Source organism: Procambarus clarkii, chromosome 74 (genome assembly GCF_040958095.1).
Source record: "Procambarus clarkii isolate CNS0578487 chromosome 74, FALCON_Pclarkii_2.0, whole genome shotgun sequence".
Classification (NCBI taxonomy): domain Eukaryota; kingdom Metazoa; phylum Arthropoda; class Malacostraca; order Decapoda; family Cambaridae; genus Procambarus; species Procambarus clarkii.
In genome coordinates, this window is record NC_091223.1 from 16,682,847 (window position 1) to 16,709,181 (window position 26,335).

The 26,335-nt window shown below is 38.9% G+C and overlaps 1 protein-coding gene across 9 annotated transcripts in view; it reads right to left on the reverse strand.

Moving 5' to 3' along the window:
• Positions 1–26,335, reverse strand: part of LOC123767396 (uncharacterized) — a 168,412-nt gene that overhangs the window by 54,217 nt on the left and 87,860 nt on the right. For 5 of the 9 annotated variants that reach the window (XR_006773968.2, XR_006773967.2, XM_045757073.2 and 2 more), the window contains 3 exons: positions 18,067–18,213; positions 7,809–7,919; positions 6,626–6,834 (listed from right to left, as the gene is read on the reverse strand). Coding sequence is in view for 5 of the 9 variants with exons in the window: in XM_045757073.2 (XP_045613029.1) it covers positions 6,626–6,834; positions 7,809–7,919; positions 18,067–18,213 (467 nt within the window). In the remaining 4 variants the exon portion in view is untranslated. Of the gene's footprint in view, positions 1–4,743; positions 4,973–6,625; positions 6,835–7,808; positions 7,920–18,066; positions 18,214–26,335 lie in introns of all 9 variants that reach the window. The other 4 variants (XR_011224596.1, XR_011224595.1, XM_069313005.1 and 1 more) reach the window with 3 other exon arrangements.

Below are 26,335 nucleotides of genomic sequence, written 5' to 3' on the forward strand. Positions count from 1 at the left end.
CACAGCTTGTTGACTTGTGGTGCAAGTGCGAGAGGGCTCAAATGATCTACTTGAAGCATTTTTATGGTTATGGTCTAATTTAAAAGTTTATAAATTAATTTATATAAGATTGACAAAAAGAGTGGCTGAATACTGTATATATGCCTACAAAGTAACATACATATATAAAACATGTAAAACTGCCCCTTCATTGCTCGCAGGACTGTCTTGTAACCCATTCCTTTTTTGATAATCTGCCTGGGAACACTGTCTAGAAATACAGTAGATTTAAACACTGGCAAGAAAGGCCAAATACTGATTTGATGATAAATCGCTGGCCACTAGTACATGTTTACCGCAACGCACAGTAAACAATTTAAACTAACAGCAGAATGTTTTAATGGGTTTTGTTATGAATCTGTTACATTCATACAAATGTATTCCATATTTACAGCATATGTATAAAAACTGGGTGATAATAACTATGCAGTAATTGACAAATGATAATAACAGTATTAGCCGGGATATCAACGTACATTACGATGAAAAACGACCTTCAAGGGTTAAATTGCAGCCTATGTTATGGACATGCTCCAGGAGTACTTGTTTATAAAGAGACTTCACCTCATTTGATTTATTTCACTCACCCCAGCCTCAAAACCTTATTTTCAAAGGTAGCTGAGCTAATACCTGGGCAAAGGGAAACCTAGTCAACTCTCAATGAAAATGAACCATAGAATTTTGTTTGAAATATATTCAAAAGTTTTTCAAGGCACCAACTATTCCTTCAACTATTGCATTTATCTACAAAAATATAAAGCAAAAAAAGTGAAATCACAGCAATTTTAGCAAAGTAACTATTCATACCCTAATATTTCTCACTTACTATTGGCAAATTTTACCAGTTTAATTTTGATTTCGATCATATGGTAGACATCTACCAGGAGAACCCGACTTTAAAAAAATTTCACCCTTAAGTATTTCTCAAGCTCCAGCCCCTAAGCCTTTTTTTCAAAGGTATGATTACGATCCTCGTATGGTATATATGAACCTGCAGGCCTAAAAAAATTTCCACGCCAAAATTTTTTTTTAACTCAACATTTTCAATAAAATATCTTGAGAACTTGCTCCAATAAAAAATCAAGAAGATAGAGTTTTATAACCATCTTATGGAATAACATTTCAAGCATCTACATTGAGCCAAATTCAAACCTCCCATGAATGAAACTTATTGAACCTCTCCATTTCCAGACTGAAAACCAGCAATTAAATTTCTTCCAAAATGACTACTCCATACCTCAAAATATTCAATATTTTCTATAATTTTTTCAATAACCTTATAAACACAGAATTTAATTAAAGAGATATAGGTCGATATTCAGAAGTCTTCACTTAAAACTAAAACTAGACATACAATCTTTTTTAAACCAAGATCATCCACTTTCCTCCATGAAATATCTTTGGAACCTGTTTGCATTAATAATTTAGAATATATGGTTTTATAACCATTTTCAGAATAAGATTTCTGATGTTTCCACTGACTTAAATCAATTCTGACCACTGAATAACAAAAAAGCATAAATACTGTATAAACAATTATTTGCAGGATATATTACTTTACCCTAATGAGTTCGAACACTATGACTGCCTCCAGAATCCTGTCTTTGTTTTATTAAGATAAATAACAAATTTGGAGAAGAGATCTGGTTGACGAATTTGGCTCATCAGATAGATACATTATACGAGGGGTCTAGATTTTCAAGGGAGCACTGTATGTGTGTGTTTATGCATGTGTTTGTGTATACTTGTAAAAAAATATATACTGTACTGTATATATACAAAAAATTACTAAATGTATAATATACAAAGAATTACAGAGAAATGAAGAAAATATATCTGACTTCTTTTGAGTTCCTCAGCGCATCATCAAGAGTCTCTGGTGATGAGCTGAAGAGCACGAAGGTGTTCAGCAATACTTTTATTACACTATGATTTTTTGCATATAAGGTATGTACTGTGTGTGTGTGTGTGTGTGTGTGTGTGTGTGTGTGTGTGTGTGTGTGTGTGTGTGTGTGTGTGTGTGTGTGTGTGTGTGTGTGTGTGTGTGTGTGTGAGTATGTCATACCTAATAGCCAGAATTACACTACTTAGCTTAGTATGCAAATCCCATTTTGCCTAACAGGCAATGTAATTTTCAATATTTCTTTCCAGATTAGCTTATTCCAATTAATACTGACTCTTTGTTATGTTAGGAAAGGTTTGATCAAATAACTACGTTAGTTTTAACTCAAATTAAAAAATAAAATAAAATACAATGTAATGCAAAACTATCATTTCACAAGAAAAAATTATGAAAAATATAATGTTACAAACATTCTTATAGAATGATAAAAGTTTTTGTTGTATTATATGTAATTAGAATTTTTTATTTGAGTCAAAACAAAGAAATTTGACAAAACCTAATCTAATCTACCCTAACTTAACTTTATGCAACTTAAATAAGCCAATAACTCTTGTTCCTAATATAGTATAAAAATATAGTTAGGAATGAACCAATTTTGAAAGAAATATTTTAATCAAAATTGCTCTGTCTATTAAGTAAATTGGCCTTTGCTTACAAAGTCAAGCAGTACAGTTCTAGCTATGTATGTTTGTTATTGAATATGACAGAATGGGTTTCATCAATGATTCTTATATGAATCATCTCTATATTTCTTATGTTGTTCTTCGCTTGAGAAGGAAGTTGAGAATTAACCCTCCAAAGTTTATTTTTTACAGTTTTATTTGGCTTGCTGCTATGAGATGTGTTTCAATGACCCTTAAACATTTTTTGAAGATAGAGAAGTGGATGGAAAACAGCCAAAACAACAAAAATATGCAACAAATTAGAATGATGTGAAGGAAGGTGTTACCCATTCGATGGTGAATAATAAAAGACGGTAAGTACCCTAGTACGGAAGCTGCATAAAATACTATTGGCCCCAAACAAGGCCGCTCCTGGGGTAGTGTGTGTGTGCGCGCGCGCTGGATATTCTGTCTTCATCTTCAAGATGGTAGAATATAACTGAGTAATTACTCAAGTGTAATCAGCTAAATGTAGTTACAGGACAGGAGCTATGCCTAAATTATTCTACCTTCCCTCTATTGTATGATGCTTTGAAATTATTGATGGTTTTGGCATCCATCACTTTATCACTTAATTTGTTCCAGCCATCTACCACTCTGTTCGCCAAAGTAAACTTTCTAATATTTTTTCTACAGCTTGAAGTTCCAAGTTTTTCCTTGAAGTTCCAATTTTCAAGAATTATTCTTTATCAATTTTGTTGAATCCCGTTACTATTTTGTACGTAGTGATCATATCACCTCTCTTTCTTCTATCCAATAGCGTCGCCACATTTAACAACTTTAGCCTCTCCTTGTACTTCTTGTCTTTCAGTTCTAGAAACTATTTTGTTGCATGTCTTTGCACCTTTTCCAGTTTGCTGATGTGCTTCTTGAGATATGGGCACCATACAACTGCTGCATATTCGAATTTGGGTCTTACAAAGGTTGTCAACAATTTCTAGCATATTTCATTATCCATTTACTTAAAAGTGATTCTGAAGTTGGAAAGCATAACATACAGTCCTTGCACATTGTTCTTTCTGTGATCCTCAGGTGACAGTTTTCTATCCAGAACCACCCCTAGACCCCCTAGATGTCTTTATCAGAATTCTTGAATGCTTTTTCAGATAATTAATAGGTTGCATGAGGCTATTTTCTCCTATTCAACATTCCATGACGGGGTATTTATTCAAATTTAATTCCATTTGCCAATCTTGAGACGATTTCGGGGCTTTAGTGTCCCCGCGGCCCGGTCCTCGACCAGGCCTCCACCCCCATGAAGCAGCCCGTGACAGCTGACTAACACCCAGGTACCTATTTTACTGCTAGGTAACAAGGGGGCATAGGGTGAAAGAAACTCTTGTCCATTGTTTCTCGCCGGCGCCCGGGATCGAACCTGGGACCACAGGATCACAAGTCCAGCGTTCTGTCCGCTCGGCCGACCGGCCAAGTGTTGCTCCATATACTTATTCTGTCCAGGTCTTCTTGAGGGGCATGACAATCATCTAAGTTACTTCTCTTCCCTAGTAGCTTTTCATCATCAGCAAACATGTTAATATAATTCTGCATTCCTTCTGGTTGATCGTTTATGAAGTCAGTGAACATTACTGGTGCATGAACTGAATCCTGTGGTATAGTAGTGACATTTCTGCAATACAATACCTATGATTACTGCCCTCATTTTTACAAGGGAAAACCTTTCATTGATGATAGAACTCTTCCTGTCACTCTTCCAATATGTTCCAGTTTCCAGAACAACTTCTTTTGTGGGACTCTGTTAAAAGACTATTTTAGGTTCAGATAAACGCAGTCAACCCAACCATCTCTTTCCTGTAAAATCTCTGTGACTCTATCATAGAAACTAAGTAGATTTGTTACATAGGTTCTTCCCGATTGAAAACCATACTGTTTGTCTGTTATTATATTACAGTTTTTCTCTCCAGGTGTTCTACCCATTTGGTTTTTATTATTTTCTATATTGTTTTGACTACTATTGTCAACAATACAGGTCTATAATTAACCTTAAGACAGAATTGGAGAAATTGCCATACTCGCCTATGCACAAACCATAAAAAAAAATCCAACAAATAATTTTTCATTATAGAATTATTAATTTGTATGCAGAATGTAAGAAAAACATGAAAGTAAGTGAATATTTACCATTTCACTGGGTGGAGGTACTCTGCAAGGCTGCATCTGGCACTTGTCAACATCTGGTGCTCGATTATGCTGACGCTTCCTATTTTATCCTCCGATGTTTCACCGATTGTTTTATCACTTTTCTTCTTTATTTACATCCTTTGGAAGTTTTTATATCCATATTTGCATCATGCATGTGAAACCCAGACAATAATTGTTTAAATCTTCACATGATGATGACTGCATTCCCCTGTGAATCAACAATTGACGATAACCGCTGTCTATGGTTTAAGAGGATCTTCCCTCTGAATTGTAGACCTTAATTCACCTCATCATTCTTTGTTACTATATTCAGTTGCTTAAGGTAACTTGAATATGCTTCACCTCTACCTTTGAACATGCTGACAGGTTCAACAAAATGCTTAGTGTCATGCCACATGCAGTTGTAAAAGTGATCTTTGCAGAGATCATTTTTGAACTTCCTTCGCAAGTAAAGATCATAAGAAATAGAGAAGTTTTGTCTAAGAATTGCTCATCTAACCCTTTGTGTCACATTCATTCAATTATTAAATGAAAAAATACACATTTGTATTTATGTATGTATGTATGTATGTATGTATGTATGTATGTATGTATGTATGTATATCTATATATATAAGTATGTTGTACCTAATAGGCCAAGTTGCCTGAGAAGGTGAATTTTCCTGAAATATTATACTTTTCAAATATTTCTTCTTATGGAATGATACAGCTTTCATTACATTACATATGATTTGAATTTTTTCTATTTTCATTCAAAACTAACGTGGAAATTTGTTCAAACCTAACCAAACCTATCCTAACCTAATATAACTAAGTTGGTAATTCATGTTCCTAATATAATAGATTATTATTGTTAGAAAAGAGCCAATCTGAAAGGAAGTACAGTATCTGAAAATAATGAAAATAATTTGGCCTGTTAAGCAAATCAGACCTTGCATTCTAGGCCAAGTAGTGTGGTTATGGCTATTAGATACAACAAAACACATATGTAAGTCTCTTGTATCTAATAGCCAGAAGCACACTACTTGGCCTAGTATGCAAGGCACAATTTGTTTAATAATTTTCATTACTTTCAAATATTTCTTTTTATTTTTTCCAATTAATATTATTATATTACATATATTAAGAACATGAATTACTGACTTAGCTATGTTTGTTAGATTAGGTTTAATCAAATTTCTATGTTAGTTTTATCTCAAAATTTAAACTTTTTTAATCATATATAATACAATGGAAAGCATTATCATCTGCTAAGAATTTTTTTTTGAAAAATATGTAGAGAAATTTTAAAAAAAAGAGAGGGAGAGAAAAATTATAGTTGTTTATTTCAAGAAAATTTGTATCAAAATTACGATATTCTGTGAGATTTATGACTGCAATATCCTCTTGTTTCTAATCTCTACTAAAAATGCTGGTAGTATTGGGTGGCCAAGCCTTCTATAATGTACTATAAAATATTGTTTTTTAATAAATTAGTAAGTAACCTTACTGTGCAATAAAGTACAATACTGTTATTATAAATGATAAAAACTATTGAAAAATGTTTTGTTTACCAAAATTGTAAAACGTAACATCAAAGCTACTGTCTCATATTTTCATATTTTACTCTGTATGCATCACAGTTCAAAAACTATTTACCAAAACAAAATGGTCATGGTAAGTTGTAGCTTTGCTGTTAAGTTGTGAACTAAGTAAATAAATATACAGTAATAATAACATTCCTAATTTATGTAATACTTATAAGAACAGACTTGCAAGTTTTCTTTTAGATACTTAACCAAGTTCCAAGTGATCTAGCACATATTAAAAGAATCTTTAGGCCTATACCACTATATGCAAGGTTTATGATTCCATTAATTACCTCAGGAACAGAATGGTAAACAGCCAAAAGCTGTTCTGTACTTTTTGGGGTTCGTGGAGAGGAATCGGAGGTGCCGGTGGTAGTGGTGTTTGTTTCAGAGTTAAGGGAGTAATTTGGTGCCCTCATGTAAAGGTAATGATGAACACGGCCTTCCCGAAGATCGCCAGAGCTTGATGCCACAGAGGCCTGAGAGGGGCGTCTGGAGCCTGCTGTAGAGTAAGGAAACATATGATTAAGACATGTTATTGCTAGAGTAAGTAACTGGCATAGTCATGCTGAAGAAAACTGCTGTCCAACTCGAACGTATTTTCATTGAAATCGTTGCACCTGTAAGGTAAAAATAAATATGAAACACACCAAAATTTAGAGAAATAAAAAAGGGTATGGTTTTATCTTGATCATTTACTGTCATCTATTCTAAGTCTACTTCATTTTAAGTAGATAAAAACATCAAGAGCTAGTGAAAATTTATATTGGGAATTTATGCAATAAATGCATGTAGGAAAACAGTGAATAATCTAAAACTAAGTTAGGTGCTATTAGTAATAAGTGCTCCAAAAAGCCATTGCATATACAAAAGATAACTATAAAACAAATTGAATTAAGCATATTTGACAACAGCAGACTTCAAATTGAAAAGTTAATTTAAAAAAACCTTGTATACCATTAATTAAAAATATAATTCATGTTTGAACTGCATTTTCTTTAAACAATTTTTCTTACTTTTGCCACTGCATTGAAAGAGCTACTACAAAGAGGCAGGGAAAAGTGGGCTTCTACTCTGACCTGCTGCATTACTAACGTGCTACACGAGTACGAGGGACTAAAGTCAGCCAAGGAGCCTCAAAGAAAAGTGAGACATAGTGTATAAAGTAATGTTAACCTGAATGAACTAGAGGTCTGCAATAGAAAATCCATTCCATTACAACACAGATCACTGTAAAATAAACTTATAATTGTCTTGAAATATAAATAGCAAGAATCAGTTAAATATTATAATATTGTCATTTTTCTTATTTTAAAACTTGCTTTTGATACACGTTTAGGCCTTTTGAAAAGAATATTTAACTTTAATGCCAAACATGCTGAATCCTATACAATGATATGATAATGGAATGGACATCAAATAAATGTATTTCAGGAATAGAGAAACCCAAGATCTGGAGGGATATCTAATGCAGACCTCTAGAATGAACGGAGGCGGGATCCCTAATGCACACGTAGTATCCAATCGGCTCTCCACGACCCTCTCCAACGACCAGTCGTAGCGAAGCTTGCGAAGACCGTCTTGTGCCTGTGGAAGGACATGATGTAGTCAGGCTAAGAAAGATGAAGAGAACAAGCGGATGGTGAAGAACACGATACTGGTGTTCTATGGACAGACAAAATGTTGTTCTTGTATGGACAGGCATGATGTTGATGTTGTATGGACAGGCATAATGTTGATGTTGTATGGACAGGCATGATGTTGATGTTGTATAGACAGACATAATGTTGATGTTGTATAAATACACATGATATTGATGTATGAACATACATGAGACTGATGTCGCATGAACAAACATGATGCTGCATTTGTAGACATAAAAAAGGTGTCAATTGTTTCGACTAAAATTCTCTTCTCTTAACTAAGACGCTAATAATGTGATGATGACCATGAACAGACATATTTGCCATAAAGCAATATATATATATATATGAGGATTATAGAGATAACTCTTTCCTGCATTACATAAACTATTACAATGTAAGGAATGTAAGTAGATATATAATAGATAACAGCTACAGGTTGGAAAAGAGAACAAGAGTTGAGAAAATATTAAGTGTACCCTATACACTGCCTCCTACTTTGAAGCAAATAAGCCCCAAGTGAAGAACTTACTTGTTTGTGGATAAGATGTCAACAATAACAATGGTGGAATTATCAACAAGTATATATTGTACTGTACTGTACTTATATCTGCAGTTGGATGGAGAAGAGGTGTGACCTATTTTTGCCTATGACTATGAAACTCATTAGTTTCATATAACTATGAAACTAATGATGCAGCTTTGTTTCCTTAGCTTAAATCTATGACCAATTGTTCATGAAGTTCCAGGTTTCAAGAATTCTTCTTTGTCAATTTTGTAGATTCCTGTTTCGATTTTGTATGTACAGGACAGAACAAATACAAAAGCAAATGGTCCCTGCAGTACAAAAACAAAGTCCAAGATGGCCAAACCTTATCTGATAACAGTGGGACCTAACGAACACTCAGATGAGAAGAGCATAACAGAAAACGTCATGGATGTAAACGCTAGGCAAAATAGCTAAAGCTCATAACTAAGGGATGGAGGTAGAAGGTGCACATTCCTCTTATGATGCCAATTTTCCATGCAGTGTGCATGTGAAACTACTGTAATGAGAGAACTTCTTCATGACCGGGTGACACGTCCATTTCGTGGCTTTGTTCTTTCATTTCCTATGACTTGTTTACCTTGCACTTTGTATGTTTAAAGGTTTCCCCACCTTTTTGGTGGCATCTTTTTGGTGAGGGTAATCTTAGATTCCTTACTTCTTACACCTCTTTTAAAGGGGGGGCCAGGTTTTGGCCTCTGATCCCTAGTAGGGTAACAATGACTTGCAAGGGCTTGGCATGGACTAAACAGGATGGTGCTTGCTAGGTAGCAAGCACGGAGGAGCCCTCCCAGAAATAATTGGTAATTCTTTATCCAAATTTATGAAAATTACATCAATATCAAAATGTAATTAATGTGAAATTCTGTATATCTAAGGACATTTGACAAGCTACTGGCTTCCTGTCCCCATTCAAGTCACCAGGAATATGGTGGCTTTGAGGTAAATTTATGTCCCGTATAAGTATTTATATTTTTTAACTAATCTGCAAAGAGAAAATTTAGGTATTTTTGGTACCTTGTGACCTTGTGATGATTTCAGGGTTCAACGACCCCCGCAGCCCGGTCCTCGATGTACACTATTTGGTATATGATACTTTTCAGAGTTGCACACATGGTTGTGTCCAGTTGGACTATTATGCACTCCAATGGTTAAGAATTATCCTCATATGTATCATCTACAGCAAAAAAAATTTAACTAAAAACCAGTTAATTAAAATTTGCCAAAAATGATCCACATGATTAGTGATTTTATGAAAAAATATAAAAACCTGTACATACAGCTTACACTATAATTATACCACCATGTATTTTTAAATAAATAATTATTATCACTATTATTATACTTCACTCAAACTGATAGAAACAATAAATAAGGGGAATAGAGTCGTTAACATGCATAACATCAAAACGGATGCACAAATTTCTTTAAATAGAGCAAAGCCTTTGTAATACTGTCCCTTCCTATCTAAGCAAATTACTACCAAAAGGCTTAACCCATGACATAAAAGACAATCTTTAAGAAATACAAAAAAATGAGTATGGTATAAATAGGGCTTTCAGCATAGATGAAAATCTCCTTACTGTTAAGTCACTAAGTTGATCCTTTGAGCAATTTTACACTCATAAGATGGAATCAACCACAGTCAAACACTACATTAATAAACTGGAAAGGATGAAAAGACATACTAAATGCTTCCGAAACTAAAAACAATAACTATAAGGAAAGGTTTATTTTATTTATTTATTTATATATATATATATATATATATATATATATATATATATATATATATATATATATATATATATATATACATATATATATATATATATACAAGAAGGTACATTGGGATTGTGAGGATACATAGTATAGTAATTACAATCTTATAAAGCCACTAGTACGCGCAGCGTTTTGGGCAGAAACGTTTCGGTTAGAGGCGTTAAATATGCCTAAGCTGGAAGATAGAAAGAAGATAGGCAATATGATCACTACAGTATGTACAAAATAGTGACAGGAATTGGCACAATTAACAATGGGGAATATTTTAAACCAGTAATTTCAAGAACAAGAAGCCATAATTTAAGAAAAGGAAACAAAGATGACAAAAATCTATGAAAGTTCCCTTTTTGTGAACAGAGTTGTAGAGTTGGAACAATTTAAGTGTAAATGGTGGTAGATGCCAAAACCATCAGTATATGATATTTAAAGCATTAAATGTCAAAAGATTATAGGAAAGATAAGACACCACAAGCGCAGATGTCATGCTGTAGCTACACTTAGGTAATTGCTACAATTACTACCCCCTCGTGACAAATGGTTCCAAACAACTCCACCAAGTGATGTTGCAGGGGAACGAGGGGTAGGGAGGATGGAAAGACACACACCTTAGATCACTAAATTCAACCCAAAAAGACAACCAAAAGGCTAGTGCATCAAAACTCAAAAACCCTCCAAGCAGTATTCAATGACAAAAGAGATCGTTGATGAAGATATAAGTAGTTAGCAGTCATCACTGTTAACTACTAGTTAGGTTGCCACCAAGTATCAGCACCCTACATGTAACAGTCCCAGTTAGTCATTATTCACACACTGGGTTTGATGAAGTCCTAGAAGTCCTAGACAAGACTAGGGAAGTGTCTTCCAGTGAAAAGCAAAGAAATGGCAACAGGAGGACAAAACCCCTGAAGGAGGTGAAAAAACTCACCCAAAACGCGAGCTCGCACACCCAGGCCCTGGTAAACAAACCGCAGCACTGCTGGTGGCCAGGTGGGAAGGTAAACTGCAGAAAGAAAATGACCACCAGAACAAGGAACCATGACCGACGCAATAGATCCAAAAACACGCCAGCAAATGTGGGAAGTAAGAAGACGAGAGGGACAAAAAAAAAAAAAAACGCCCAGAAGCAGAAACCCCAGGCAGGGGCAAACAGCCCCAGAACTGCTAGCAGGCATCTCCCCCAGCCTTAGGAACCCGCAACAGAGGCCCCGGGAACTCGCAACAGAGGCCCCGGGAACCCACAACAGAGGCCCTGGGAACCCGCAACAGAGGCCCTGGGAACCCGCAACAGAGGCCCTGGGAACCCGCAACAGAGGTCCCGGGGTAGAGCCGTCTTCCACACCCTCTGCCCCTAAAGAAAAGAAAGAATTCAGGGAAAAGGCAGCTAAGAAAAGGCCGCTGGTAAGATCCCAGAAGCCTTGGCAGGAGGAACAAGCTCGAAAACCTCCGTCCCCAAACCCGAATGGGGTATCCCCTGAAACTGCCCGAGTCTCGGCCCCAACTAAACCCCCACCCCATCCCCGAAAGCCGCAGACAGTCAGGAGCCGGGAACAGGGAGGGAAAGGGGCGAACAGCACCTAACCAAAACAGGGGAGGCCCCGGGGCATCCGGGTGGGAAACCAACCTAGCACGTTGCAGCAACCTAAATCGAGCTTGCAACATGGATGAAGTCTGTACTCTGAACAGTAAGGATATCAGGAGAGTACTGGAGAACAAGCAGAGAACACAACTCGCAAGACTCCGGGTCATGGTGTCAGTGACCCAACAGGCAGCATGACAGAGGTAAAAGTGGCGACTGTCACCCTGAGACAAGGGCACAGCAACCAACAAACCCGCACAAGACGGGATGGAACCTGGAAGATACATTCAATGGTCCACCGAGTCCCGACAGGGTTTTCCAGGGCCCGTAGGTTGATTACGGGAAGCCCGGGCATGGTGATGCAAACTGGTTAACACCCAAAACTATCAAGGGATAGATGCCAACACTGAAAACTCCTGCAACTTTACAATCACGAGGGCCTAGCAGAGGGATACCAAACACTACCAGTCTAACTATAGCCACACTAGGCAGACCCCCCACCAGGTAATTTAAATAAAAGAAAAGAAAACCCCCGCAAAAGTACACCGTTCCCAGAGGCAACAGGAACCGATCGCCACGTGGGTAGCAGGTCGCGCAACACCTTGATGTCCTAACCAGCATAAAATCAGTCCCTACCCAAGGCCAAACAAGGGTCCCAAGCCCCAGCTGGCCCCAAGGGCAAGGCAAATGCCGAGCAGCAAAAACCTCTACGAGAATGGTTCCCAAACTCCCCAGGGAAGATAACCCTGTCACGCAGGGGCAGTATTCACAGGGCGCTTAGGGAAGGAAGCCCCTAAGCGCATGCAGCCCTGATACTGATAAGGAACACCTGGCCACCACACAACACAAAAACACAGCAGTGAGCACCACGAAGGCAAGCACCGCCTAGGAAACTGAGGCCAGAGAAGCATCTGTCCCGGTTGACATTAGCTTATGAACTGGAGTGCTATGCAGCCGGCGCAGTGAGGTCCGGAGCCCCTGGGGCTGCGTGGATGAGTGGCACAGCAGTAATGTGTTACGTTTGCTTGTTTCCTTGGGATTGTAAGGAGTTCTACCTCTCTGTTCGGTTTTTGTTGTTAAGTTTCTTTCCATGTGGGGTTTGTTATGCCTACCTTCCTGGGTGCCTAACCCTGGTTGATGGTAGATAAGGAAAACCCCCAACTGCAGGGGGGTTTTCCAGGGACATTGCTCCCTGCAACCTCTCTGAAGGGGCCAGGTTCTGGCTCATGGTCCCTGGTAGGTCTGAACTCAATAGCTAATGTCTCGGTCTAATATAACATACCTTAGTCCGATAAACTCCAGGGAGCCGTAGGAGCTCCCCACAGAAAAAATGTATTTGGAACTGTGTACAAAAAAGGAACAAAAATATATTCATGGCAACTCTTGCATCTTGAGCCGGGTGCCCTACTGGCCCCAGGAGCATACGTCACGGGCAACCAGGAAATGATGACGTCATGCGTGAACTTACAGACCCCACTGCGGCCAAAGTTAGTACAATTTTGAGTTTTTGTTAACATATCCATATTCAAGGAAGGGTTTTTGACACTTTCAAAAAAAAAAAAAAAAAAAAAAAAGAGAATTTATTTCCTGCACACAGTTACAGTTTCCTGCACAGTTAGTGTTGTATTTGGAAGGCGAGAAGCACAGTGGTTAATCGTGTGTGCCGTGAGTGTTCTCCATATTCCCTCTTATTTCAGCTATCACTCCTGCTTGAAGGGGAAGTGAGCATCGAGCAGTACTCAAGTGATTTGAATAGTACAGTATTAGCATTGTGATGGGATCCCTAGGTTTGCAGGTTCTCGTAATCCATCCTATCATTTTTCTAGGTGATGCTTGAATATGATCCCTAAATGCTAGGTCATCAGACAACATTACTCCCAGATCCTTTGCATGTTGCTTTCTTAGTATGAGCAGATTTGATTGGGTCTTGTACCCTGTATTTTGGGATGTTGTTTTATCTTTCTAGTGTGAATGCTTATGTACCAGTAAATTATTCAGAATATTGGCTTCTTTTTATTAGCAGTTACAGCTTGGTTAGTCTCATCTTTCAAGGATCCTGAGACTTTTGTCTTGGTTTTGCATCTTATATAAGCATGTAACAAGTATATTATGCCAGTAATATACTTGCTTCATACTCTATTAGCTTACGTGCAGATAATGAGATGGGTCTTTTAAATCTACTTTCCACTACTTTCCACTTAAATTAGTCCACTAATTACAATTAATATCTCTTCCAAAACATTCTAGAGGATGGTCAGGTGAAGTGTGGACTGGTAATATAACCAGTCAATAGTGAATCTTCATCAGTCTAGCTCCAAGAGTGGTTCAGTACAGATGCTTGAGAGATACCCCACATCTTCCATATTCATCAACAATAATGTAACATTCGATGTGTCCAGTTCCTAACCTCACAGGATGTTTCAGCCTCGACACAGCAGACAGCCAGACCCCGGCTGCATCTAGCTTCCATGCTCTCGTCTCACACTGAGCTCTTCAATTCCGCTCACATCCAGAGTGCCACGCACTACACACTCACCCCACATCCAAGCTCTGTACCCCATGGTACTCAGCTCTCTGCCCTGCTCCAGGATTCATCTCAATTACTATGACACTTCACTACATTGCCAACAAACCGACTGCTGTAACCAAGACTATACTAAATTAATATAAAAAACACTGAACTCTTTGTGTCTAATCAACTAAATACGTATACGTAATTATACGTTACAACCATAAATGGACTTGGGATCTTTCATGATATATTGAGCAAGTGCTTTTTTTTATAGCATTTGCACTAAAATCAGACCATAATAACTACAATTAGCAAATGATGATAACCACATTAGCCCAGGAATAACGGCTCAAATTACTGTCTGCTATTATCTTCTTGGCTCGAAATGCCAAATTCAATTTATTTTAGGATTACAAATACTTTTTTTCATGCATACCATGATGTAGGACTTTTAATTAGCTGAGCTGGTTATCGATTTATAAATTTATGAGAGTTACTTGCCTGAGGTGAGGGATCACTTTAAAATTTTTGGCCTCGCAGAAAACAGATCAACTGTAGAACTAACAACACTGAAAAATGATTGGAAAAAACTTTGGCCAGCCTCTGGTTTGTTTCCTGAAGAGGTAACAAGACCATTTGGAAAGATGTGTATCAGGCTAGGAGGAGGAGGAGGAGGAGGTCACAAGAGCCTAACACAGTGACATGTCCCAGAGCTCCCAATGCTTTCTGGCTCAGGAAGCATTCGAAGACTGCTCAGGAAGCATTCGAAGGACTGCTCAGGAAGCATTCAAAGGACCGCTCAGGAAGCATTCAAAGGACCGCTCAGGAAGCATTCAAAGGACCGCTCAGGAAGCATTCAAAGGACCGCTCAGGAAGCATTCGAAGGACTGCTCAGGAAGCATTTAAAGGACCGCTCAGAAAGTTGTCTTTCACTATGCTCAACACCCTATTTTGTTAAATACCATAACCTCCTTTTTCCCCACACACAGATGAACATATGACGCTACCCAAATACCTGTTAGGAACTGCATGTATGTGATAACTAAGAAACCCTGCTTAAATATTAAGCAAAGAATAAAAATTTGCTTTTGCATCTTTTGGCACGCACTTCAGCAAACAAAATGCTTGGGAAAATTTCTCCATATGCCACATGATCCAACAAACAAGGTGTCGGTGATGATACAGATAGATAGGCATTCTGGTAAAAGGTACAGGGGTATATAGTAAACTTTAACTAAGTGCAAATATGTACAATAAGAATGAGCACCCTTTTTTGGCACTAAATTTACCATTATTTACAGCTTTTTATTAAAAAGACCAGCCTATGCTAAAAGCTTCCCAAACATCATTGCATATGTGTACTGTACAGTATTTGAAAAATTTTCACAAATATTTTTTCATGAAAAGCAGTATTATTTTGCATTAGTAAATATTAAATGTAATATTAAGGTTGATGTTAAAAATTTTGATTTAAAAATGTAAAAAAAAAAAAAATCTGGGGGAAAGGGGAAGCTCCTTGTGCCTCTGAAACTATACACTGAGATGGTTCCCATCTACCAGGTTGCATCAGCCATGGAGTTCTAAAGACCCTTTGTGGGACCAGCACCAGAACCTGGCCCACAGAAATGCAGGGAGCGGTGACATTTTGCCACCTCACCGGGAAATGCAACCAGAAAGTCAGTGTTTTGAAGCCTCAAAACCCGTCCAATGAATTCCCCAACAATGTAAACAAATGAGTTGATTCTCTCGAAACTGGTGCGAGCTATTTAAGTGCCATACTTTCCCCAACCACTCGTTTCGGGGGAGGGGGGGGGGGGAAGTGGCTCACCACCTGCCAGGATCTGAGCAATCAGTTCTGTCGCTGACGTAGTGGTCCCCAAGTCGCCTCTCCTCTGGGTGGGTTCCTCTCCATCTAAGTGATATGGTGTTTGCCCTTGGTGGCTTGTTCTGTACACTGCGGATAGCATGAGCATGGCTTTGAGTGTGTTTGGAGTTGCATGTATTTAGGGTTACCTTCCCAGTGTGCTCCCTAGAATTGCCCTTGCATTGGCAAAGTTATCTTCTCTGCAGTGTTTGGGAGTTGTTTCCTTAGAGGTCCTCCTCACTTGTGGTGGTCCTTGCCTACGGTGAGGTGGTCCTTGCCTTTCCCGGTAAAATGGCAAAATGTCACCACTCCCTGCGCTTCTGTGAGGTAGGGGGGGGGGGGGACCAGGTTTTGGTGCTGGTACCTGGTAGGCCTATAGAACTCCACAGCTGATGCAACCTAGTAGATGGGAGTCACCTCAGTGTATAGCTTCAGGGAGCCACTGGAAAGGTAACCAGCATTTCATTACATTCAATGCTGTTTTTTTACAAGTACATTTTGCAAGGATCTGTTTAATTTTTTGGACACTGTACAGTATTACACAAAACCTCAAATTCTTAAATACATACATACATTATCATTATCCCATTTCCCACTTTCATGGGGGGGTTGGGAGGCATCAAAAAGGAGTAAAAAGGGAACAATATAGTGAAAGAATGTTACAGTTACATATTAACAAACTACCACTTGTGCATTTAGTACATCATTCACATTACATCAGGGATAAACAAGCATCATGACACACCAGCAGCTATACCCTGCAGCACATCACTATTTCTTAAGACAACACCTACACCTTCTTAAGACAAGGTGTACAGAACTCCTCATATATTGCCATAAATCTGTGCATTACAAACAAGTATATTTACTCACTAATGGTACAGTACTTTCACACACTCCTTCCACCCAGTCTTCTCTTGTACTATATCTTTTGCATTGTGTTCCTTTTTCATGCAAACTTGAGTACATGCTCACCTTGTATGGACATCGTACGTACGTCTTACTGGCCTTCCTCACCTCCTCCTATCCTCAAAGCAATGAGGTAGACTCTCTTCCCCAAGTCTACCATCACTCATTTGTCAAACATGCCCACACCATCTCAGTATGCTTTACTCACTCTTGCAGCTTATCAACTTTTACATGCCATATCTCTTCATTACATTTTCATTCCTTATTCTATTCTATTCTCCTGACGTGCACATGCTTTTCAAATTATTCATTTCCATCTGTTTTAACTTTTTTTATTTTTTTTTTTAATACCAAACCATCTTACTCTTGTATATTTGGATTGGCATAACAACTCATTAATAGAGCGCTTTCTCTGAATATTATTCTATCTTTTTTTTTTTAGCCAAGGCTATCATTACACCAGATGTTTTCCTTCTCTGACCTGTCCTACTCTCCACTTTGATTTCACAAAATCCTCCCTAAATGATCCCAGATATTAAAGCTGACTATAAACATTGCTAGTATCTCACCATTCACATATAAATTCCTATCTGCATCTCTCACACACACACATTTACTCACTCACTTTCCTTCCTATGTATGACCATAACTTTACTCTTGGCCACATTAACTTTCAAGTCTTCTCTACTGCACACCAATAAAATTGTCAACTACTCTACATATATTTCTATCATTCTTTGCAAAGGGAACTGTATCATCTGCATTATTTTTAAGATACATGCATGAACCTCAATATTATTGACTGGCATAGAAATAATTTTCCTTATTATAGTTGAACTTCCCTGTGTCATGCAGTATTTCAGTGATTAAGAAATCTGAAATTGCTATACGGGTGACTGACCTGGGCGTATGCCTTGGAGGGAACTATACGAGGGTCTCCTGGATGAGGAAGCAGATTTGGTTGAGGAACGAAGAGAGTGGTTTCTACCCCTTGCCGGACTGCTGCTCGTCGACGCATTGGCAGCCAAGGCAAAGGCAGCATATGTTTCTGGTGGAGAGACATTCACTGTATTCTTCCTAAATTTTATAATACAAAGTTCTATGGAATGTGTGTCAAAAACCTACCCCTTTTACTTTATGCAATTAACAATGAGATCAGACATCATAATGAAAGATATAATATCAAGCTAAATAAGTGACAACAAAATTTGAAGCGTATCAGAGATGTTTCTTTACTGATCGACTAAACTTCAAAATTTATGATATTAGTACAGTATACTGAATATAAAAATAAATTATGCATACAAATGTTGGATAGGAAATAATAAGTGAAGCACACAAACCCAAACTTAACAATTCCAGGATTATCTTAATAACACTTTCATACTTTCAAAATGAGTCTTTGTTTAAGTAAGCTTTAGTTTATTTAAAATCTTAGTCAGGTTTATTATGAGCATTATAGTGTGTACTTGGAACAGAAGATACAAAATAAAAGTAAATGCTTCCATTAACTGAGGGGAAAAGGCACTCACAGGATATTAAATGTGTGTATATCGAGAAAGTTACTATTACTTAGGGTGAAAAGTAAGCTATTTAACAATTGCTAACGTGCCCTCATATACTCTAAAAAGTATAACTACATGAGTTAAACTTTGTGCTTCAAGCAACAGTATTATTTACACAAGGGAGCTACAAATGAGTCTCTTATCATACTCTATAATTAGCTCTAAATATGGTTCTACAGCAATGATACAGGTGATTTTAAACTAGGAATTGCTGCTAAACCTAAATCTCCTTTAGTTAGCTCATTGAAACCCTAAACTATAATGTTTCAACAGGACAAACTACCTATTGATAACTAGACAATCTAGTGGATTAATATATTAATGCATTCAACTTTTACTCTATCTAGCATTACCGAAAAAACAGTAGGTTTACTAATTATTATGGAAAATCTAGCAGTCAAAAGGACACGTTAGACCACATGTCGAGGGGGGGACTAACAGTGAAAACGTGAAGGAGATCGAAAATCCGCAAATTATCGAAAATGTGAAAATCTAAGAAGACCAAAAACAGCCTTCAGGTGTCAAAATATATTTGGGTAGAGCATGGCATAATGCAGCATCAGCAGCAGCAGCAGCAGACGCATGCGGGCGGGAGGGCATGTGTACCGCGAGGGTTCTGCTGGAGGGAGGGTGTAGATCTGACCCCTCGGCCAGGAATGCTTCGGGGTGACCCAGGGTGCTCAGGAATCACCCTCAGGGGTTGGAGGGAGGACCTCTGCTGGGGGTCACTGCAGTGGGGGGGCTGCAGAACTAAGGCGGAGGCACGACGCTGGGGGTAACTCTGGCGGCGGGCGTACACTTTGTGCCCATGTGCGTGTGTACTCACACGACGCTCACCTTCCCGGCTTAGCTGACCTGAGACCCAACTTTACTTGTTGTGGCACACAACCATCGACTCGTTATTGTACAGTGAGGGTGTAGATGATCTGAAGGTGACCTTAAAGTTGCATCAATCTAGTATGCCATTAAAGATTTACACTTCTTTGGGTATTTAGTACAGTAATGTATATTATCAATGGCAATTTTGAGGAAATTTTTAAGCTCAGCAAAAGATAGTTCCATCTAGATCTCTACATACCGTATTCCCAGTCCTGTGAAAGATTTTGTGGGAAGCATCTTCAATCAATGAAGTGGTCAAAATTTTGCCATGTACCAAAAATCAGGCCTCGAGTGGATATGAAAAGCTTTTCATCTGTACACTCTGATGCTCCTAAAGGTGCCATAGGAGTGGATCATAACGGTCAAGGCAAAATCTTTTCAAATATCCTTGTTAGGTCATACTGATGCCCGAACGGCACTAGAGAAAAGTTCAGTCTAACCCAGAGTGATACAGAAAGCCCACTTAAATGCACTCAAAGCCTTTCCAAACCCTACTAGACAGTATAAGGAACATCAATTAGTGTTCTGGCAGTCAGTTTGCTCATTTGGCTGCCACGAGATGGCAACACCCAAATCAGCACCCAGGTCCCTCCTGTCTTGAACCAATCACATTCGAACTAATGCAAAGAAAAGTATCTGAGCACAGCAGATTCAAGGACTTAATGGAGGGGATGGAATCAAACAAGTGTCTTACTTAAAAAGAAGCTTTTCATATTCACTTAAAACCTGGTTTCTTGGAACTTTCACCTGGAGGCTCCCTAAGCAAAGAGTAATGGAGGTGAGAAACAAATAAAAAACACTGGGAAATACTAACCTGACCTGCAGAGTGAGTTACAGAAATTGCAAAACAGACAGTAGGAAGAGAGCTAAAATAATTTGATGTAGGGCACCCTGGCCCCATCAAGAGGAAAGCCATCCAGATGGCTCACACTGATGGCACAGCAGTGTGAGCCATCTGGATGGCTTATCTGAACACACTGTCATGTGCTGTGTCATCTGGACACACTGATGGCACAGCAGTGGACCCTGACAACATAGTAAGGAACAGCCAGTGTGAAATGAATTCCCAAAAGTTTTAATTCGTTAAATTCGCAAACTTCTAAAGGGAATGGCACCAGCGGATACAGTGAAACTCTGCTTGAACAAACACCGATATTATTGATCTCTGGATAGATTGTTCTTGAAATCCAGTGCAGCAGTAAAAAAGGAGTAGGATCTGGCTGAACAAGGTTGTGTCTAGCTGAGACACTGCATCAGGAATGACGTATCAAAAGATGTGAAAAAACAGAGCAACCCAAAATCTACCAAAGCACAAGAAATTCAATATACCATATTATCAAGATATCCCATAGTAACCAACAGCATATGTGAAAAATTGAGATTGGAAGGCCTTGTATACTAAGCTTCAGAAGAAATTGGTGCGAGAGATTGAATTTGAAGCCGAGGTGAAGTGGCGATGTCAGAGAACATTACACAAAGAGCGGTTATTGGAGAAAAATGAACAGAGAACAAAAAAAAATAAAAAAAATAAAAAAATAAAAAAAATTGCCCTAAATGTACACACCTTACTTTTTCCAATATATATATATCACATTTCAAATTTTAAGCTGAATGTTACTCACTTGATGGCAAGCATGCAAAATTTTATTTAGACTGATGTACGCTCGTTTTGTTCAGTCATTATTGTAACGATTTGTACAAGTTGTTACCAAAATAGTTTCCGATTCTGAATTTGACAACTAATGATCTTAAAATCATTCATAAATGTAGCTTCCAAATTTAAATCTTTAGTATACAGTTCATAATTACAGATATTACATGTTATGTTATTATGATTCTTAGGCAAATAATTTACTGTAAATTTATGTAAACTAACCCAACTATAAAAGTATAAACATTTATGAATAAACCATTTCAATTTAATTTCAATAAAATGCCTCTTTCTGGTAGGCCCTTGGTGCCTACTTGGTGTTAGCTACATGACGAGCCCCACCCAGTTCGGTCCATGCCAGGCCCTTGTGAGTCAGTGAAAACTTACTGGGGGATCATAGACCAAACCTGGCCCCCTCAACAGAAGCACAAGGAGCAGTGGGATCACAGTTCATCCTAACCAAGAAAAGGCCACTAGAAAAGTGGGAAATTCAAAACATACAACCACCAAGGTAAACAAAGCATAGAAATCAAGACAGTGAAGCCACTAGATTCACGAACTACCTGGTGGTTAAGCAGTTCTCTTATTACTTCCACCTGCACACAACCAGAGGATTGTGCACCTTTGTCTTCAATCCATCAACCTCCCAAGGACACTTGTCTCCAGCTATAGGCAAGCATCCCAGCAGAGCAACAATAAAAGCTGAAGGGAGAAGGGAAGCAGAACGAGAATCTCAAACTAGACCCAACCAAATATGAACTTGTGATAAAACCAAATGGAACTTTCACCAATTCATAAGAAACCTGAACCTGGCAAGCTGGGAAAGACCCAGATCCCAGGCTTGCAGACACACGGACTTGCTGTGAGCCTAAGCCAGTCAGTCATCATCAAGGTAGGTTAAGGCATGAACCACTAACCCAAAGGCCACAATATACTACACATGTAAACCTTGGTGAATGCCCAGGGAGCCAGATTCAAGCTGAATGAAAGAACCCAGACACCGTAAGCCTAATGCCCCACCACAAAATGAAAACAGTCCCTGAACTATGGATGAAAGGAGCATGCTAATAGGCATCCTGTAGGTCGAGGGACACCATCCAGGAATCTGCTTGCAACACAGGAGGATCTGAGTTAAGGTGGTCATGTATAAAGTTGGATAGGGAATGAAGTAAATTTAAAATTTAAGAATGCAAAAAAGAGTCCCAGCAAGTCCTGTCTGGGGGTCCGGGAACAACCAGAACACCCACCACAAAGCAGAGGTTAACTTGGCCATTCAAGTATCTAAAGATGCCACAAAGACCTAGAAAAGTTGTGACATATACTGCTGGCTCCAGGACTCAGCACTAAAGGAGGGGTCTAGGACCACCTCCAATGTATGCCTTGGGACACTACCTGGAAGGCCCATATATATCATGGGACCAAGAGTTGGCCATCAATGGGGGACAGCGCAAAAAACCCAAGCCGACCAAGAACAGCCAAGAACTGCCCTGAAACAACTTCCCTCAAGCAATGAGGGCAGAACCCCATTGCAAAAACAGATAACTGAGTAGCCAAAGAGCCACTTGTGCAGTTGAAAACTGAAGAAAAGACAGGTAAAAAGGGGGAGGAGGACAAAAGGGAAAAGAACCAAGCCAAATCTAATGCAAGAACTAAGTTGAATCTAAGGCAAGGATCAGCACTGACTGACAGACTGAAATCACCTCATTCCGCTCAAGCATTCAGGCATGGAAAAACTATGTTAGGCCTCCAAGGAAAAGAGGGACGGGGTGCCCGCAAGCCAAATCAAATCAAGAACCTTACACTACAACCAATAAGAAACAGCTGACCAAAATTCAAAAGAAACTGAGTCCATCAAAGATATCAGATCCTAATCTAGAAGCCTCATGCACAAAAGTGAAAGCTGGGAACTCAGAAACCTCTGCACATATGCCTCCAAAAACTTGACTCAAACCCAAAAGTGTCCACAGGAGGGAGGGGTAGAGAAAAGGGAAATACTTGTGGGAGTCATTGAGGAATCCATCTCAAATAATGATTGGTAGTGAAAAAGCATCCATCTACTGAACTCTGGGTCCCACCACCCCTGGAAAACCCCAGGAATGGAGAATACCAGGGGCAGAGTCGAGATTATTAACATATGTAGAATACAGAAAAACATCTTCCTACAGGGAGCGAGAATGTCCAAACCACACCGAAAGTATCGTCATTCCTAGACTCCAAAATCTTCAAAACTTTTCAGCACTAGGAGCAAAGGGAAAGGCTGCTGGGCCCATTGAACAACACCAACTGGACCCTGCTTGATACCTGCTTGATGAGATTCTAGGAGTTCTTCTACTTCCCAAGCCTGGCCTGAGGCCAGGCTTGACTTGTGAGAATGGAAGACCCAGGGAAGAAGATGGAGGAGTTAACTTAGAGCAAGTATTAAACACAACTGCTCCAAGATCAGATCCTGAAAAATCTTAGGGGCTAACCCTGGGACAACCATATTGACATTAAACAGCATCCTGGCCTGTAAGCAGCAGCTGCCTGATGAGTCGAATCCCTAGAATGAGTCTCGGCTAAAATAGACCCAACAACCACATGCATTGCACACTTCAGGGCAAAATATATCCCCTGCCCAATGAGCATCATGATAAAAGCAGTTAGAGTGCCCATAGAAATACATAAAATCCGAGGCACATCCTTCAAACTCTCATTCTGTGAGAGTAGAATCAGAAGACTGTAATAAAAATAAAGTCCGCAAAAAATGCAAAGGCCTTGCCAGGTTTTAAAGTGTAGATCAAGCAGGAACACTGGCCATGGGTGCTGAAAGCTGAATATTACTAATGCCAAAAACAACCTAGGGAAAAAGTGGCTGTTAAGGCTTTGAGCAGCATGCAATATGAATACACAAACAACCTGTGCAACTCTTAACTGGAAGTCCATTCACAACATCTCACAGAGGAGTCAAAGATCTGTGCACTGATAAGGGAAGGTACCTTCCAACCAAAACCCAGCCTTTCAGATAGAACCACTTGAAACCCCCCAAAGAAAGCAACTCTGACCAGACAGGGGCAACACCAGCGAACACCTTGAGATGATCAATTTAGGTACCGCTTTTCAGGGTAAACAGAGTTTACACAAGAACTGATACATAAATATACATGCATCATGAAGCCAATGCCAATATAAAGAACAAATACACAAGCAAAAGAAAAAAGGCCATGACAAGACAAAAACAGAATCCAGGATGGCCAGCATTTATCTGAAAACTGGGACCTGAAGAGCACTAGGACAGGAAGAGGAGCAAAACAGTGAATACCATAGATCCACACACCAGGCACATGACTGAGATGTCAAAGTTGGTTGATCAAGGAGGAAGGTGCACAGTCCCCTGGTGGCAAGCAGGTGGAACTAACAAGTAAACTGCTTCACCACTATGTGGTTCATGAATCTTGGCAGCTCACTGTCCCGTTTTCTATTACTTCTTTATCTTGCTGTTTGTACGTTTAGGGTTTCCCACCTTTTTGGTGGCCTTTCATTTTAGTTAAGGTAATCTACGATCCCCTGCTCCAAAACCATTTTCCTTCCAGAGCCAGGTTTTAGCCTCTGGTCCCAAGTAGGCTTATATAACTTACAAGGGCCTGTTGCACATTAAATTGGGTGTAGTATTATGCTCCAAGGAGACATTAATAGGAACCCTCCCAGAAAACCAAAGTATCTATCATTTTTGGTTTTATGCACAGCAGGATGGAGATGGGTGGGGGAATCATTGGGTCTCTTGACAAAATACAGTACATGGTTAGTGTTGACTTGTGGTATAGGGGCAAGGGCTCTCATGGTCAAGTTGAAGGTTGGAATGTTTTTATGTTATTCCACACAATATGTGGAATAACTTTATTTATATACATATAATTGACAAAATCACTCTGTACTGTATATAGGACCTACCAGAAAAAGTAAATCATTGTTTATTTATTTATTATGTATTTATTTATTTATATTTTTACAAGAAGGTACAATGAGTTGTGAGAATACATACGTTAGTTATTAAGTGATATATTCTTGCATAGCCACTAATACATATAGCATTACATTCAATGTCTGATTTTCCATTATGTTATTTTTTAACCATACAATAAAAGAGAATTTTTAATTTTTGTTATTGGTAAATATATTAAGATTTAAGATACGACAATAAAAAGCCAATCAAATTTATAGTACAGTAATGTACCATAATCATTTGCATTTAGCGCCTCATCTTCTAGCAGTTTAATTATTGTAATAACATGCATTTTCATTTCTTTTTATACCAATCGATAAAGAAATCATATGAAAACATTGACATAAAAATTATAAACATACAGGACAACAATAAAAAGCCACACAAGCTTAATATTACAAACATTCACATTCAAGTCACCACCAGCTGCTATTAAAGGAGCAGATGAGGCAAGCAATGGGAAATGTGGGTTGTGTAGCTACTGTATAGGACTAAGAACAAAAGCCGTAAGATGTGAGGCTTGCCAAATGATGTACCACAGTAAATGTCCATCACATCTCAGATGTATTAGGTGATGCATACAACAATGATGAAACTCAGGGTAATGGTCTTTTTCACTTTTACTGCACTACATGCAACAAAAAACCAGCATTGAATGTAATGAAACACCATTTTCTAGGCGAGCCTCGAAGGCTCCCTGAATATCGGACTGATATGCGATATACAGTATTAGTATAGGGCATTAGTCAATGGAAATCAGCCTATCAAGACCACAAGCCAGAACCTGGGCCCCCTCAGAGAGGCACAGGAAGCAATGGCATCTAGGAAATCCCCTGTGGTTGGGGTATTCCTTGTCTGCCACTGACCGAAGTTAGGCACCCATAAAGGTAGGCATAACAAAACAAACCCCACTTGGTAAGAAAATTGCAACCAAAAACTAAACAGGGAGGCAGAACTCCAACTCTCAAGGAAACAAGCAAACGTGTTACACCGCCGCTGCACTGCTTGTCCACGCAGCCCTCCCCTTCCCTTGAGGGGGAGGGGTGAGCTTCAGACCCCTGCACCAGCTACTCACACCCCAGCTCAGAGGCCGAGT